This window comes from Microtus ochrogaster, linkage group LG8 (genome assembly GCF_000317375.1).
Source record: "Microtus ochrogaster isolate Prairie Vole_2 linkage group LG8, MicOch1.0, whole genome shotgun sequence".
Lineage (NCBI taxonomy): Eukaryota > Metazoa > Chordata > Mammalia > Rodentia > Cricetidae > Microtus > Microtus ochrogaster.
In genome coordinates, this window is record NC_022033.1 from 22,806,516 (window position 1) to 22,825,173 (window position 18,658).

Below are 18,658 nucleotides of genomic sequence, written 5' to 3' on the forward strand. Positions count from 1 at the left end.
CACCACCCAGCTCTCTCTCTCTCTCTCTCTCTCTCTCTCTCTCTCTCTCTCTCTCTTGCACAGACATACACACACTGACATGCGCGTGCGTGCACACCAGTACAAAAGATGTAATGCATAGGTAGAACACATGCTTACCATGCAGAAGACCCTGGATTCAATACCCAGCATTGCCCATTGAAAACCTGCTGGTCTTACTTTGTGTCACGGAGGTAGAAGAAACTTCTGTCCTTGTCATTAGATGACATCTCTACCACAAACCTGTAGGAATCATTTTGTTGTTCCATGTTTTGTTTTTGAAATAGGATCTTGTATTACCATAGGCTCCAACAGATCTTGTATTACCATAGGCTCCAACAGTCTTCCTCCCTCCACCTCTGGGGGGCTGGAATAAGGGGCATGTTCTACCACTCTAGGTTTGTGCAGTGCTGAGAACAGAACCCAGGGCTTTGTACATGCCAGGCAAGGACTCTGCTAACTGAGTTACAGTCTCAATACCTGGAAACCTTTTTACATTGTGGTTATTGAAAGAAAATCTGTGCTGTTTATCACAAGTTCTGCTGTCTCTACACCCAAATGTAACAGTGATCCCATACTACCTTGCCGTCTCTCCCCATTGAACTTCCTATCTTCATTGAACTTCTTATCTTCTGATTATAAGCTCCCAGAAGGAAATGAAGAATTTTGAGTTTCTGACAGTTTCTTCCACTCCCTGTCATCCTTCCCCTGCCCACACACAATTTGTGGTCCAGTTGAAAAATCAATATCCAGTCTTTGAAGCCCTCTGACACTGAGCAACTTCATTAATGATGTAAGAACTGATTATGCTCTCCTTGGGCTTGCTCAGATGGAACGATCTACATAGGCTAGGGTTTTAGTTTCCTGTAATTCCAACATTCTGGAGATAGAGGTTGGGAAGTCTTGAATTTAGAGCCAATATATAATGAGCTATATAATGGGCTATATAATGAGCAGTTAGGGTCAGGGTTCTAATACTGTGCTATCCCTTTTTTGTAGTGGTAAACTTAATATTAATTCTTCAAAAACAGAAAAAAAGTAGTTCTTCTGTAACTGTCTTTAAGCAAGATATGTATTTTACTATGACTGCTTACATTTCATAACTTTACTGTCATTTTCAGGGGAAGGTGCTATCAACCTGGCTTTGGGTCAGAACCGAAGCCAGGATGTGAGAATGAATGGACCCATGGCGTCTGGAAACTCGGTTAGGATGGAGGCAGGATTTTCCATGGCAAGTGGTCCAGGTGAGACCTCCTACTCACTTGTGGGACACTTTACCAGTTTCCTTCTTTAGGCTTTGAATTCACAGAGATCCTCCTCGTTCTGCCTCCCAAGTACAGGGATTACAGGTATGTGCCTCCACCACCAGGCATCGACTTGATTTCTTAAGGTGTAAGTCTTGCCATCTAAATGGGGTGTATAGCATACCTACTTTTATTTACTCAGTCAGAAAATTAAGACAGGAACTACTCTCAGGAAGGTGTTACAATAACAAAGCAAGGCTAAGGTCTTTACAGTATTTGGCTTAAAATCTGATGAACACTGAGTCATGGAGTAAACATTTATTAAGTACCTAAGGTATGACAGGATCTATGCTAAATATTCGAAATGGAAACAAGTAAGACATTTTCTACCCTCAAAATGTTTATAGTATAGTAGAGGATGTGACTTTCCACCTTGTACTTTCTCTGAGTCTGAGAATATGTAAGCAGAGTTTCTTTGTCTCATGTGAAATCTTCATGTCTGTTGGATATTGTGTTTTTATGTATTTAGAATTTGAGGAAGTTGGCTGGAAGTGGTGGACATGCCTGTGCAAGAGGCTAAGGTAGAATGATCACAAAGGGGGAGGGAAGAATTTAAAAAGAGATACAAATGGTTTGTTTCCTTTTCTAGTAATCCTGAAATTTCTCCTTCAGAGATGAAAGTCAACATTCCATGATTCACAAGACATTAGAATTGAGGTGGCTCTTACTTTTAAAAGCTGGGAAATTGTGGGATTTGTGGAAAGGAAGCGATTTGTCCCAGGTCAAGTAGCAGTGGGCTAATATTCCAGATATTCTCGCTCTCAGGTCAGTGGTCTTTTTAATGCACTGTTGGCTTTGAAACTTTTGAAGCTTCAGGAGTCTATTCAGATAAAACAGAAAGTCACAGCTGCGTGGTTGAAGAAACTGTATGCAGTCAGTTGCTCCATCCCTGACTACTATGGTATTGTTTGAAAGAGATGCAGCAGGAGGGATGGCTCAGTGGTTAAGAGCACTTGTTCTTGCAGAGGTACTGGGTTTGTTTCTCAGTAACCACACACAGTGCTCACAGTTGTCTGTAACCCCAGTTTCAGGGAATCTGATACCTTCTTCTGACCTCCATAGGCACTGGGCACACACTTGGTGTACAGACATATACACAGACAAAACATTCATACACATAAAGTACATCTTTTTTAATGCAGAAAGGTAGAGGAACTCCCACTTATATACTGCTGTTCTGAACTATAAGCAAAAATTTGGCATAACCAGGCAAAGTGGTGCTTGCCTTTAATTCTAGCACTTGAGAAGCAAAGATAGGCAGATTTCTGTGAGTTTGAGGCCAGCCTGGTCTACATAGTGGGTTTTAGGACAGCCAGGGCTATCTAGAGAGACTCCACCAAAACTAAAAAACAAAGAACTTGCATAGAATTGGAATTGGGTTTTTATACTGCCTGTACATTTTATGTTTACCTCAAACTATTTACTGTATTTCACTGAACTATAGTATATGTTTTATTTCCCTGAAATATAGTATGTATATTTCATCTTTATTTTTAAAATAAAATAAGACCTGTAATCATTGGAGCTTATGCTTGATGGTGAGCACTCTCACAAAGCAGGTACCTGTTCCTTAACTTCCTCACACATGCATAGACAAGTTCTCTGTTGTTGAACTCCATCACTGTTGTTGAACAGCCCTCACTGTTTTATACATATGTCAAAGTCTACTGTTGGACTGATGTGAAGTATCATATCATTCATGTGCATGTCTAACCTGGTGACTTATGTAGACCTGGTCCCCCATACAGCTCTGAGCAAGTGTTAAGGCAGCTTGATAATAGGTGACTGGGTGGTGGTGACGGCGCATGCCTTTAATCCCAGCACTCAGGGAGGCAAAGGCAGGCAGACCTCTGTGAGTTTGAGGCCAGCCTGGTCTACAGAGTGAGTTCCAGGACAGCTAAGACTACATAGAGAAACCCTATCTCAAAAGACAAAAATTAAAAAAAAAAAGTCATAAGTGGTACCATTACCAATTCTAAAAGAATGAAGGTCAGAAGTACAGTAGGAAAAACCTAGCCACTGTACATGTCCTTAGAGTGAAGAAATAAGTAAACGACACGAACACCAGGGAATCTGGGTTCTGATCTCAACTTCTGCCTATGGGCACTAATACTTTCTGGTCTTAGGTGACCGTACACATCTTCAGTTATATTCTGGAAACAGTGTTAGAGATCCCATCAAGTCTTGAATTGTCGAGACACTTGTTAAACTCAGGCCAGCATGATGATTCCAACATCTAGTATCTGGCTAGTGTTACAGTGTTATGAGTTCATTACCACATAGAAAACCTTGAAGCAAATGGATTTAGGTTAAATTGGTATTTAATGGAAGATACTGGTTGTGATCATTTACAACACAAAGTATCAGGCTAATTAGTTAGTGATGACCTATAGTTACCATGATATTTTAACCTCCATGTATTTCTTTATACCAGCTATATTTTAAAATTTCTTTTCTCACCTGTCTATTGGACCTTAATGTATGCAAATGAAGTTTTGTAGTAAGTTAAATTAAGTAGAGAAAATCTGGGCAGTGATGGCACACACCTTTAATCCCAACAGTTAGGAGGCAAAGGCAGATGGATCTCTGTGAGTTCAAGGCCAGCCTGGTCTTCAAGAGCTAGTTCCTGGACAGGCCCCAAAGCTACAGAGAAACCCTACTACACAGCTACTCACAGAAAATAATCATTGGCCCCAAATACCTACCAGTCAAGAATGAAACCTTTGATTAAATGATTACTATGGTATACCCCAAAATTTTGAGATTTGCTAAGAGCATGAAAAAAAGGGGGGGGCTTTAGATTTAGGTTTAATTGCTAAGAGAAGTAGTGCCAAGATTTATTGATAAGACATTCTAGATACATAATTCTAAAGTTACTTAATATTGTTTCAGAGGAAATGTAAGGTTTCTTTCTCTAGCATGATTTCTCTACCCTATATTCTAAATGCCTTATGTTTTGAAAGGGTAATCAGATGGAAATTGAAAAGTGTTTAGATTTTAGAGTGGGGATATTATATATCTATCAAATTTTGTGAAATATGTCCACTATAAATGTTGGAAGGAAAGCTCTCAGATATTAGTGGTAAACATCAGTGAAAATTAATGAGCTAATAATTTGACTAAGAGTTGAGAAAAAGGACTAGATGTGGTGCATGCCTTTAATCCTAGTCCTCAGAAGGCAAGCAGGTGGATCTTTATGAGTTTGAGGCCAACCTGATCTATATAGCAAGTTCTAGGCTAGCCAATGCTATATAAGAGACCCTGTCTCACAAACATCTGTAACCCTACTTCCAGGAGATTCAGCAGGTCTTCTGGTTTCCACAAACACCAAGCATGTGTGTGATGCACGTACATGTACATGCAGGCCAAACATTCATAGACAAAATTTTTCTATCTAAAAATAGTTATTAAAAGAAAGTTTTTGTATCTTTTAGAATTTCTAAACTATGTCATTAAAAATTATAAGATGAGTGTGGTGTCTCACCTGTAATCTCAGCCCTTACAGAAACAATTACCATGAGTTGCAGACCATTCTGGTCATTAGAGTAAGATCTCATCTCAAAAAACAAACACCACACTCACACAAATTTGCCAGCTTCAGTATGTTATTCTAGGTACTTTTTTTTTCTTCTAGGATTAATAAGGATGACGAGCCCTGCCACTGTTATGATGCCCCAGGGTGGGAATATGTCATCTTCCATGATGGCACCAGGCCCCAGTCCAGAACTGCAGCCCAGGACTCCTCGCCCTGCTTCTCATTCAGGTAGTGTGACTTCCACTCATTGAGAGTTAAAGAGGGGGGGAACTACTTACAGATACAATTGAGATTTAGTCATTGATGTTTAACTTCTAACTACTTAGTTCCAGTGTTTACCTTCCTTACAAAATCTACTATGAATTTCACAGCTAAACATTTCTTCTCCGATTTTCTTATTTTCCTACCAGCTATGTCCTAATATTCTCAAGAAGTATGCTGTCTTAGTTGGGGTTTCTATTACTCTGAAGAGACACCATGACCACAGCAACTCCTATAAAGGAAAACATTTAGTTGGGGCTTGCTTACAGGTTCAAAGGTTTAGTCCTTTGTCATCATAAGAGATAGACTTGGTGCTAGAGAAGTAGCTGAGAGTTTTACATCTGAATCAGCAGGCAGCAGGAAGAAAGAGTAACACTGGGCCTGTCTTGAACACTTGAAACCTCAAAATCCACCCCCCAGTGACATCTTTCCTCCTACAAGGCCATGCCTCCTAATTGTGCCACTCCCTTTGAGAGTCTTGGGGGCCATTTTCATTCAAACCACCACAAATACCTTGACAAGCTTAATTCTATAAGAAATGTCATGACTAGCTGGGTGGTGGTGGTGCACGCCTTTAATCCCAGCACTCGGGAGGCAGAGGCAGGCGGATCTCTGAGTTCGAGACCAGCCTGGTCTACAAGAGCTAGTTCCAGGACAGGCTCCAAAGCCACAGAGAAACCCTGTCTCGAAAAAAAACAAAAAAAACAAAAAAAAGAAAGAAATATCATGACAAAAAAAATAAATATGACAGAATTTTGAAGGCATATGAATTTGGTAAATGTTTCATAAGTTAGCATGTTGGCAGCACTATGCTTCCTCCAGTAAAGGAGAAACTTGTCTGAAATCATTAGATCTAGCATTTCCCAAACCTAGTTAACTATTTTATTTTATTTTCCTTTAACAGTAATTGGCCAGAAATACAATTTTGAAAATCTTGTTGTCTATATTTTATGTTTAGGGTGCCTCACCACCAATGAGCCATCAGCTGTCTTTAAGACAGGATTCATCTTTATATCTGTTGGTATGCTGTTCTTAGAAGATACTCAAGAGCATGGTGATATCAATGGTACCAGCAGATCTAACCCAGTGTGTTTTGATGGGTTGCAGTAGATTAATTATTATTCACTATCTTTAAACAGATGCAATGGATCCACTTCTCTCTGGACTCCATATACAGCAGCAGAGTCATCCCTCAGGATCTTTACCTCCAGCACATCACCCAATGCAGCCTGTTCCTGTGAACAGACAAATGAACCCAGCTAATTTTCCCCAGCTGCAGCAACAGCAGCAGCAGCAACAACAACAGCAACAGCAGCAGCAGCAACAGCAGCAGCAACAATTGCAGACAAGACCTCCACAGCAACATCAGCAGCAACAGCCACAGGGGATTCGTCCACAGTTTACTGCTCCAACTCAGGTGCCTGTTCCTCCAGGCTGGAACCAGCTGCCTTCAGGAGCCCTACAGCCTCCGCCAGCCCAGGGCTCTCTGGGCACAATGACTGCAAACCAAGGGTGGAAGAAGGCTCCCTTGCCTAGCCCAATGCAACAACAGCTTCAGGCAAGACCTTCCTTAGCCACGGTACAGACACCTTCTCACCCTCCCCCTCCTTATCCCTTTGGCAGCCAGCAAGCCTCACAAGCCCATACAAACTTTCCTCAAATGAGCAACCCAGGCCAGTTCACAGCTCCTCAGATGAAGAGCTTGCAGGGAGGGCCCTCCAGGGTCCCAACCCCCCTGCAACAACCCCACCTCACCAACAAGTCTCCTGCCTCCTCACCCTCCTCCTTCCAGCAGGGATCCCCTGCATCCTCCCCAACGGTTAACCAAACTCAGCAGCAGATGGGACCAAGGCCACCTCAAAATAACCCACTTCCCCAGGGATTTCAGCAGCCTGTCAGCTCTCCAGGTCGGAATCCTATGGTTCAACAGGGAAATGTGCCACCTAACTTCATGGTGATGCAGCAGCAACCACCAAACCAGGGGCCACAGAGTTTACACCCAGGCCTAGGAGGTGAGGAACACTAACGCTACTTGTGTTGGTAAATTTACTGGAAATTTGAGTAGAATGTCAGGTTTAGTGTTAATGGTGGGAGTAAAATGAGGATATAATCATTTGGTTTTGTGATATGGTGATGACACTTGATATAAACTTGATATATAATTTAGTTAACTTAATGTATTTTTGTCTTGATTACTATGTAACATCTTACTGGTTAAATATAAGCTAGCTCTCTGGATAAAAATGAAGGTAAAAGTCAAAATAGAGATGTTTGTTTTGTTTCAAATTATTTTTGATTAATCTTGTACTAGTAAATTAAAATGTCCAGACCAAACATGTATTTTATTAATAATTTAAACTTCTCATTTGTTGAAGGATTAAGATTATACAGTTGAACAAAGATGAAAAGTACAGGGTTTTATTGGGGAAAATGCCCTTCTACTTATCAATTTTGATAATCCTAGTTAGTAAAATAGTAAGCATGGTATTTGTTAAGTTTGATTAAAGTATTAAAGGGGACTAAGTTCAAAAATCTTTACTTTTATAGTTTTATAATGCCAATGCCTACTCCTTAGAGAGGGAATTCCACTAGTTATACCTAAAGGAGATTTATTTATTTATTTTGTAAGGTGCCTCTTGTATGAAGAAAAAGCAATGGAACTTAATGTGTGAGAGGTAAAACGATTACAGTAAAACTTATCCATCTCCATGTTTATTATTTATTCTTATTAATCATTGATCTAGTGCACATGACTGTGCTTGGAGCTTTTCAGTAAGGCATAGAGAGTGTCAGTAAAACTCATTTAATAAGAATATCCCCCACCAAAAGACACCCATTGCCTACCCAGAAAAAAACCCTTGCATCTTCAATGCAACATAGCAAAGGCATGCTCCCATGTTTTCTGGTGAAATTAAGTTGCTCATCAGTCCTTTCACTCTCTTTTAATTGATTTTGATGAAATACAGACTCTAATATTTTAATTCTAAGACATTTTTAGTAAATGTAAGAATGTTTCTCCTTCAAACTTCACTATTCCGGGCATCTAGCCCTAGATTAGTGGAATCTGGGTAGTCCCTTCTACAGATATGATTACTGACTTAATTACAATGAAAGCATGTAAATGAGGGCTTGTTGCTGCTAATGGAAGGACAAATGCGTATTTGTCTACAAAGAGTTTTTCAGGGCATTGAAAATTTGGCCCTAATAAACAAATTTTAAGAGAACTTTAGGTATTGTTGCTTTCTTAGAGCAGTTGCTATGCTCACCTAGGTGGTCTGACCACATCAAGACCTGCGGTATGCACACGAGTGTGTCTGAGATTCTCTTTATTACAAACTTGTTTTCTGAAACTAGGCCTTCCAAAAGGATGTAAACTTGAGTAAGATTACATTAGAGCATAATTTTTGGTACCATAGCTATCAGAATCACAGCAGATCTTACAAGAGAAAGGCATAAGTTTAATACAGCCTCACTTTGAAGCTCCTGTGAACTCGTCTCTTCCAAAGAGATAAGCACAACACTGGTGGGGGAGGGAGATTTTTCTGCAAAGATTATCATCCATTTTCCTCAAAGAGGGGGAAAAAATCACCCATCTATCCTTAATTGGGACACAACTCTTTCTTTTATAGTATTTCATATCCGTTTGTTTGAACATGAGAGAATTTAGCATACTCCTTTGGTGCCTGTGTTATATAAATGTTGGGAGTCCATAGTATTACAGAGAAGTGAGCCCTCAAACCTTGCTATGGTATGGCCTTAGATCACATGTAGAGAGCAGATTGCCATCTTTTCCTTGGCATGTTCTAAGTGTAAATTTTTTAGTATTTCTTTTTCATTTTGACAGTGCTCATGTAAGGGATTGTATTGATTTTTTTAACCATCTTTCCCAACCTTATTATTAAAGATCCTACCAGTGTGACAGAAAGAGCTAAGCCAGTGGAAACTTCATGCAGCTCATCCTTCCTTATTCATTCCATATCTCAACAAGAGTATAAATTTGCTAGGTAACTTGCCTTACTCATTGTTTTCTATTAAGGAATGCCTAAACGCCTCCCACCTGGCTTCTCAGCAGGACAGGCCAATCCGAACTTTATGCAAGGTCAGGTGCCTTCCACCACAGCAACCACCCCTGGGAATTCAGGAGCCCTTCAACTGCAAGCAAATCAAAATGTCCAGCATGCAGGTGTGTGTACTTGGATTTAATTAGTTATGTTTATTGTGCATTGATGATGTGCTAAATACCTTGATAGACCATAGAGATATACAAATGAACAAGTTCTTTAATTTCTCACATATAGATAATCTTTAGGAAATATGGAAAATAAGTTATTTTTTTCAAGAACCAGGAAACACCTTAGGAAAGAAAGTAAAACTTCAGTTAGAGCAGGAGTCATACACATACATGAACACATATACACACACGCACACTTTTCTGTAGCACGAGTAATAAAAACCCAGAGACAGATATTGGGGTTCAAGCTAAAAATCAGAAAAGCAAAACAGCCAGCCTCTAGAAAAGTCTTACCTCTACCAAGGCTGGACAACTGTAGATTGAGCCCAGAGCCTTGGTTTTTATTATTCGTGCTTCACTTTTCTTTCTGTAAAGGGCTAAATAGTAAATAGCTTAGGTCATTCAGCCTGTATTGCAGTTATTCAACTCTACTTAGTGAGGACAACAGTGTTCCAAATCCTTGCCTGTTTTCAAAACAACCATAGGCCTGATTTGCTGACCCCTGAATTAGAACTTGCTCAGGTAAAAGGTATTTCTGGGAAAGGAAACCATAAATTCATAGTTATATGGGTATTTGGCATGTTTGAATATCTACAACTTTTTGGGTTTTGTTGTTGTTGTTGGTGGTGGTGGTTTTGTTTTGAGACAGGATTTCTCTGTAGCTTTGGAGACTCTCCTGGAACTAGCTCTTGTAGACCAGGCTGGCCTCAAACTCACAGAGATCCACCTGCCTCTGCTTCCCGAGTGCTGGGATTAAAGGCGTGCGCCACCACCACCCAGTGAATATCTACAACTTTTAAAATCTCTGGATAGTACATATTATCTTCATTTATGCTGAATATCTGAATTCTGGTATTCATTATGGTACTTCTCCAATTCAGTTAATACTAAAAGTATAGTATACATAAGAAAGTTTGGAGAGAGCTGGAGAGATGGCTCAAAGGTTAAGAGCACTGGCTGCTCTTCCAGAGGTCCTGAGTTCAATTCCCAGCAATCACATGGTGGCTCACAACCATCTGTAATGAAAGCTGGGTGCCCTCTTCTGGTCTGCAGGCATACATGCAGACAGAACACTGTAAACAAAATAAAGATGAAAGAAAGAGAGAGAGAAAGAAAGGGAAAAAAGAAAGTTTGGAGAGAGGTAACATACAGTGGATTAGCTAATAAGTACTCATTGAAGCAGTTTTGTAAGCCCAAACTTCATGTTTCTGAGTTTCTTCTGATTGCTTAGGAACTAAGAAATTTTTTGCCCCTTCTCATTGAAGTAATTTGGACTAAGTTACCTTAAATTTTTCTGAACACCAACTTTCATTGTAAATTGCTTAAAGAATGAAAGAAATTTTAGGGCCTGCAAGATGTCTCAGCAGGTTGTAGCCTTCCTTGCCAATGGGCATAAACGCGCATACTCACATTACACATCAGATACACATATAACAATAACAAATAAATAGATAAAAATTTATTTTTTCAAGAAATAAGAATGAGGGACTAGAGTGATGACTTCGTGTTTACAAAGGTTTTCTATTCTCCCAGAGAACCTCCACGTAGTTCTCAGTCTCTGTGTCCATCACTCACACCTCCTGTACTTATGGCTCCAAGAGCTCTGGCACCACATGTGGCTTGCATTCACACAGATACATATACATAAATAAAAATTTTTTAAAAATTAAAAAGTGTGAGGCTTGGCATGGTGGCACACGCCTTTGATCTTAATGCTCATGAGGCAGAGGTGGAAGGATCTCTTGAGTTTGAGGCCAGCCTGGCCAATATAGTTCCAATATAGCCAGGACTATATAGAGAGACCGTGTCTCAAAAGAGAAAAAAGAATGGGAAAAATTTTGACTTAATAATTAAAAAGTTCATACTGTCTATTGAAGGATGAGAGAAGAATTGGACAAACTATTTGATTTTTTTCTATCTTCTAATATAAAACTGCATTTCTGAGTTATGTGAGTTAATGTTTTATAGGAGGTTTAAAAATGTATAAAATTCATAATTCTTGTGACTGAAGAGATGGCTCAGTGGTTAAGAGCACTGGGTTCTCTTCCAGAGAACTGGGGTTGCTTCCCAGCATTTGCATGGTGGCTCACTACAATTTCAGGGAATCTGAATCCCTCTTCTGGCCTCCAAGGCACCAAGCATAAATGTAGTGTATAAACATATATATAGGCAAAACACCCTGTATACATAAAATAAAAATAATTTTTTTTTTAGCTTATAATTTTTCCCACCCTGGCACAACTGTTTATCTTTTTAAATGAAGACTTCCATTTGTACCTACCATTTTGTTTTCTCCATTTAGTCTTTCTAAAGCAACATCCTCTTGTTTGTCATTCTAGTCTGTTACCCTGTTTTATTTTTATGTTAACTTTTATTATTTTTTTAAATATCTATTTATTTATTATGTATACAATATTCTGTCTGTGTGCGTATCTGTAGGCCAGAAGAGGGCACCAGACCTCTTTACAGATGGTTGTGAGCCACCATGTGATTGCCGGGAATTGAATTCAGGACCTTTGGAAGAGCAGGCAATGCTCTTAGCCACTGAGCCATCTCTCTAGCCCCTTAACTTTTATTATTTACTGAAAAATTATCTTTTTATATTTTGTCTCTTGCGAACTATGCTCTAAAGGAGTAAAGGTCTTACCTATCCTGTTTACTGATACTAAATCAGCACTGAAAGTACCCATACTTATTGGATACTCAATAAATAATTGTTGCTTGAATGACTGTATACTTGTATATGCAATGTACATGGCATATACAATGGTCGTAGAGTTCAAGTTTGAATTTATGAGGCTGGTTCAGAAAGCCTTCCTGAAATTCAGAAATACTTGTGATAGTGTGAATGGACTAGCTTTGTAACTTCCTTAGACTGACACTTTATAGTGCCTATTTAAAGTAAAATAAATAAATAAACAAACATAAATAAATAGAATGACAGAGACAGAACATTATTTGTTTGGTAAAGAGCTTGCTGTAGAAACTTGAGAACCACAGTTTGGGTCCCAAGAACCCACATAAAAGCTGAGTGAGTGTGGCAGCTACCTATAGCTGTCACGCACTTATACAAACATACATCAAAATGACAGGGATAAAATAAACTGCATGAGCTCAAATGATGTATAACTCAGTAGTAGAGTTATTGCCCAGCATGTAAGAGGCCTTTAGGTTCATTGTTTTTATTTTTGATGTTTTGAGATAGTATCTCACTATGTAGCCTAGGCTCACCTTGAATTTATGACAGTTCTCTTGCCTCAGCCCCCCAGGTGCTAGGATTCCAAGCATGAGCCACTAAGCTGAGAATTTTTTAAGCCAAACATAATAGTGCACATAAACACAGGTTGGATCACATTGTTTCAGAGCAGCCTGCTGTATAGTGAGGTCCTGTCTCAGGAGAACAGGCAGTAAGCTTGAAGGTGACTCAGGTGAGGTAGAGTGGGAAGGTAGCTCTCATAGAATGCGTGCTAGGTATATAGATGGCCCTGGGTTCAGTCTCCAGCACCACAGTAAGATATGGGGATAAAGTAGGCAGCTATAGGAAAATACCAAGGGCCCAACTACAAACAATGTAACAGATCAAGACAGTACCTTTGGTTTAAAGAGAACTTAGAACATGTCCCTTGTGGTCCACTAGGGACTGCCACAGAGTAAGGTCACTAAACTCTTAGCATCCTCCTGTCTACAGCTTTCAGATTAGAAATTTGTCATTTTTCAGTCACTTCAGTTGAAGAACCCCCTTCTTAGGAAATATTGTATATTATCTTTAAAGTGCAGCATCCAGATTTCATATGTATAGGATTGAAAAGCATAATTATTTTCCCAAGAAGCATTTTTAAAATGTCTTTACAGTATTCCATCTTTTTCTAGAGGACACTGGTACATTCTTCGTTTCCTCATTTACTCACAATTGAGCTCATTTTCTAGCTCATGATATTATGATTTGTTCATTTTATTCACAATAGGTAGTTATAAGCCTTGTTATAACGGTGCTAATACTTGATTTAATCCTAAAGTGAGCTTTATTTTCTAATGTTATGTTTGAGTTACTATATAAGAGTAAAGATAATGTTCCTCTTGCTGTATGATCATGGAAAACATAAACAGTTACCCCATCCTGTATCACACCTCCAGAGTCTAAAATACTCACAGAAAGTGTGTCAAGCACAGTACATTTATGTTGGTTATTAGATACATGGATGATGGGTGTCTTACTAAGTAAGGCAATTTGGGTATCTTAATCATGATAATTTTTTGTTCTTTGTTTTTGTTTAAGGTGGTCAAGGAGCTGGTCCTCCTCAAAACCAGATGCAGGTGTCTCATGGGCCACCAAATATGATGCAACCCAACCTCATGGGAATTCATGGCAACATAAACAACCAGCCTGCTGGTAGCTCTGGGGTTCCTCAGGTGACCCTGGGCAACATGCAAGGCCAGCCTCAGCAGGGCCCACCATCTCAGCTGATGGGCATGCACCAACAGATTGTACCCTCTCAGGGCCAAATGGTCCAACAACAAGGAACTTTGAACCCTCAAAACCCTATGATTCTTTCAAGGGCCCAGCTTATGCCACAGGGCCAGATGATGGTGAACCCTCAGAACCAGAATCTTGGGCCTTCACCCCAAAGGATGACCCCACCCAAGCAGATGCTTCCCCAGCAGGGCCAACAAATGATGGCACCACATAACCAGATGATGGGGCCTCAGGGGCAAGTTTTGCTCCAGCAGAACCCAATGATAGAACAAATAATGACCAATCAGATGCAGGGGAATAAGCAGCAATTTAACACTCAGAACCAATCCAATGTCATGCCGGGACCAGCACAGATAATGAGGGGACCAACTCCGAACATGCAAGGAAACATGGTGCAATTTACAGGACAGATGTCAGGACAGATGCTGCCTCAGCAAGGGCCTGTAAACAATAGTCCACCTCAAGTTATGGGAATTCAGGGGCAGGTTCTGCGGCCACCAGGGCCCAGCCCACACATGGCCCAGCAGCATGGTGATCCTGCTACTACAGCAAATAATGATGTCAGCTTGTCTCAGATGATGCCTGATGTTAGCATGCAACAAACCAACATGGTCCCCCAACATGTGCAGACCATGCAGGGAAACAGTGCTTCGGGAAACCACTTCTCAGGCCATGGAATGTCTTTCAATGCACCATTCAGTGGTGCACCCAATGGAAATCAGATGTCTTGTGGTCAAAATCCAGGCTTCCCAGTCAATAAGGATGTAACATTAACAAGCCCATTGTTGGTCAACTTATTGCAAAGTGACATTTCTGCAGGCCATTTTGGTGTAAACAATAAACAAAATAATGCCAATGCAAATAAACCGAAGAAGAAGAAACCGCCTCGGAAGAAGAAAACTTGTCAACAAGATCTAAAGTAGGTTATAATCAGTTAACCTCAAATATTGCTCGTTTGTTTTTGTGTAGACATTTATTGATATTTAAAATTATGACTGGCTATATGGCTCGGTAGAATGCCTGTGTACCTTGCACAAAGTCTGGACATAAACCAGTTGTGGTGGTAGAGTACTCTAACCCTAACAGGGTATGGTGGCAATAGAATTCAAGAATTCATCCTCTAAAAATTTGAATTTAAGAGAGTACAGTAGGATTGTCTAGCAATTATCAGCTCATAGTCTATCTTGTATTCATCTGTACTCTTTTCCATTTTCTCTTTGTTTTATAAATATGTAAATTTGCTTTGTAAATATGTCAGTGCCACTTTAAATGATATGGTTCTTTTATATAATCACAAAATAATGTTAGTGTGCCTAAAATAATTTTTTGTTGATTTGTTTTTTTTTTGTTTGTTTGTTTGTTTGTTTTTTTGTTTATTTTGAGACAGGCTTTCTCTGTTGTAGCTCTGGCTGTCCCAGAACTCAATCTGTAGACCAGACTGGGCTCAAACTCAGAGACCCTACTGCTTCTGCCTCCTGAGTGCTGGGATTAAAGGTGTGCGCTACCACCCCTGAAAATTGTTTCTTAATAGTTTCCCAGTAGTGTTCACATTTTTTCTGTTTCTTTTTTCTTTTATAATTTATTTGTTTAAGGATTCACACAAGAGCAATACCTTCCAATTGTCTCATAGATCTCTTAATTCAGCAATCTCAGTGGGAGTAGTGCCCCTCAGCCTGAAAAGTGATCAGTGCTACCCACTGCCATTCCACAGAGCTCAGACTTCAGGGTTATCCTGGCTCTTGGGGAATTAGAGAGACAAAATGTGTTTGGTGAAGGAAAACTGCTTATGGAGATATTCTGCCACCTCTCAATTGAAGGAAACATTTACTTATTTATATGAGTTTCTTTTCTCTAAAAGTTCCTTATCTCTAAAAGCTTAAACACATGATTGCCCCTGTTAAATCAGTTTTCCCAACAGTAAAAGTTCCCCAGAGGAGCTCTTTCATAAGCTACAATAAGAAAGATAATTAATAGCTACAGTTCATATCCTAAAGCTACATATTCAGTTATGTTTCTGACTCTTGACTAAATGTTTCCTGAAGGGATATTGTCTAAGGTGGATTTTCAGCCTTTAATCATAAAACTGGAGTTCAGAGACATTATTAACAGGGACTGGTGACTAACGAACATGAAGCAGTTTTAGACAAAGTGCTAGGCCACGTATGATGACTTAAACTTATTATCACTGAGGAAGCAAAGACAGGAGGCTTGTGTGGGCTACATAGACCTTAGAGATAAGGGGGAAGACTGATGACATAAAGACCAGAGACAGAGAGAGAGAACTCAAACAGGAGCTTTGTTTAAATAAGCGCAACTGTTCACCTGAAGCCAGCTCCTTTAGCCAAGCCTATATAGCATTCTTTGGTTTTAACCTATTGTAGTAACTTGCTACTTCTTGAATCTTAAAAGCCAGTCATTGTATATTAGCAACATATGTTTTCATGAGTTCAGACATAAACGTTCCACCTCGTTTTCTTAATACCTGGTCCTCAGTTAAATTCCTGCTATTATCAACCTGTCTGACAAATGTTTTTTTTTTTTATGGTGATAGTTATTTTTTTCTCTCTAATAGGCTGAAAAATAAATTGCAGTTATTTATTTGCCATAAGTATACATTTTTGCTCTTGTCACCAGCCTCCTAAGAGATTTTTACTGTTCACTGAACATACCTTTTAAAGGACCTTGTACACCATCAGGGTTCCTAGGAAAAAGAGACAATAGACTTAATTGGAAGATAGCCTGCCTCCAGTTCTACTGTTACTTTACTGTGAAACCTGTCTTACACAATTATGGCTTCTGTTTTTACATCCATAATAAGAGGGGGACTGAAGCAGATAATTGAATTTGGTGGATTTCGTTTCTTTGTTTTAGCTGTAATTTTTTTTTTTAAGTGAGAATACCAGGAACTCCTCATTTGTGATTTGAAGTAAGGAATTATGTAGGGAACAAAGTGGCAATGATGTGATTATGTTTAGGATCTGTTACATGCTCACAGTTTTGGGGATTTTCTCTATTTTTTTATGTGTATGGGTATTTTGGATATGTGTATGTCTGTGCACCAGTGTATGTGTGTCTGGTTCCACAAGAGGCCAGAAAAGGGTGTATGGTCTCCTGGATCTGGAGTGACAGATGGTTGTGAGTCACCATGAATGTGCTGGAAATTAAACCTGGATCCTCTGGAAAAACAGCCAGTGCTCGTGATCTCTGAGCCACATCTCTAGTGGTTTTTTTAAGGAATTTATGTGATTTATACAACTATTTAGAGTATAATGGAACAAAATACTATCTAAAAGTGAATGGATGACTGTAATCAGATCAAAGGGAAGGTAAGGTAGGAAAGAAAGGTACAACTGGGAATAAGAAACAAACCAAATGAAAAATGTAATTGATATGATTTCTCAAAAATGTGGATGTTAAGTCAGGCAGTGGTGGCACACACCTTTAATCCCAGCACTCAGTGTTGACAGAGGTTTCTGTCCCCCCCAGTCCTGCAGCTATTTAGTTCCAAAGAAACACACAGAGGTCTACATTAATTATAAACCGGTTGACCTATTAGCTCAAGCTTCTTATTAACTCTTACATCTTAAATTAAACCATAATTCTTATCTGTGTTAGCCACATGGCTTGGTACCTTTTATCAGTGAGGCATTCTCATCTTGCTTCCTCTGCGTTTGGGTGACAACTGCAAACTGAGCCTTTCCTCTTCTCAGAATTCTTCTAGTCTGGTTGCCCCACCTATACTTCCTGCCTGGCTACTGGCCAATCAGCATTTTATTAAACCAATACAAGTGACAAATCTTTACAAGATACAAGACCATTGTTCCATAGCACCTCGGGAGGCAGAGGCAGATGGATCTCTGTAAGTTTGAAGCCAGCCTGGTTTCTATAAAGCAAATACACAGGGAAAACCCTGTCTGGAAAAAAACAAAACAAAGTAGAAAATGTGGATGTTAGTAGGAGAAAAGAAAGGTTTCATTTTTTTTCCTTTCCCACTGAAATTCTAAGTTACAAAAAGAATCCTAATGCCAATGGTTATGTCTACAAGTGTTTGTTCTGAAGCAAAGGTAAATAACTTTGTTGTGGCCACAACAAAGTTGTGTATTTCTTCTGAACACCATCTGTACCAGTTACCTTACAGATGTTGAGTCATTGGCACCTGGTTTTAATTTAGTAGCCACACTTATTTTGCAGGAATAGCACTTCAGAATATTGGTAGCTCAAAATCCCAATCAATCATTAAAATACCTAAGGGGTGTACCATTATATGAAACATTGTATCAGAAATTAGAGGGAAACACTAAAATTCAGTGCTAAGATTAAGTGAATTTTAAGGCTTAATGAAATGGCCAGTTTACTCATGTCAACATTGAGTGTCCAGACTAGAAAGATATAAATCATAAGAATGACTTATAAGCACATTGTAGTTGTAGGTAAGTATTCCTTATACAACTTACTTGATTTGTGCTACTTATCTTTTAGCACCCCAGATAATCGTCCAGTTGGTCTAGAGGAGGCTGATCAACAGTCATTACCTGGAGAACAAGGAATCAACTTGGACAACACAGGCCCTAAACTGCCAGAATTTTCAAACCGGCCACCAGGTAGTAAAATATTAACTAAAATTGCATACTTTGCATTGCATATGCTCCTTCTTTCTCTTCAAGGAAACAGTAATGCTCTGCCTACTAACTAGTCTGCTTCAGAAATGTAATGTGTAAGCTCTGCATTGATATTTAAGTAAATACTTAAAGTATAACTTCTGTAAACATGCATGTCAATTCACTCTTGCATGCCTGTCTAATTGGCTTCATTTTAAGTCCTCAAATCAGACAGAA

At 39.3% G+C, this 18,658-nt stretch overlaps 1 protein-coding gene across 5 annotated transcripts in view; it reads left to right on the plus strand.

The window, feature by feature from the left end:
- Positions 1–18,658, plus strand: part of Ncoa6 (nuclear receptor coactivator 6) — a 67,701-nt gene that overhangs the window by 21,198 nt on the left and 27,845 nt on the right. For 3 of the 5 annotated variants that reach the window (XM_026787093.1, XM_005363080.3, XM_013352185.2), the window contains exons 5-10: positions 1,140–1,262; positions 4,957–5,085; positions 6,258–7,130; positions 9,155–9,301; positions 13,626–14,742; positions 18,303–18,424. In XM_026787093.1, coding sequence (XP_026642894.1) covers positions 1,140–1,262; positions 4,957–5,085; positions 6,258–7,130; positions 9,155–9,301; positions 13,626–14,742; positions 18,303–18,424 — 2,511 coding nt within the window. The remainder of the gene's footprint in view (positions 1–1,139; positions 1,263–4,956; positions 5,086–6,257; positions 7,131–9,154; positions 9,302–13,625; positions 14,743–18,302; positions 18,425–18,658) is intronic. The other 2 variants (XM_026787094.1, XM_026787095.1) reach the window with 2 other exon arrangements.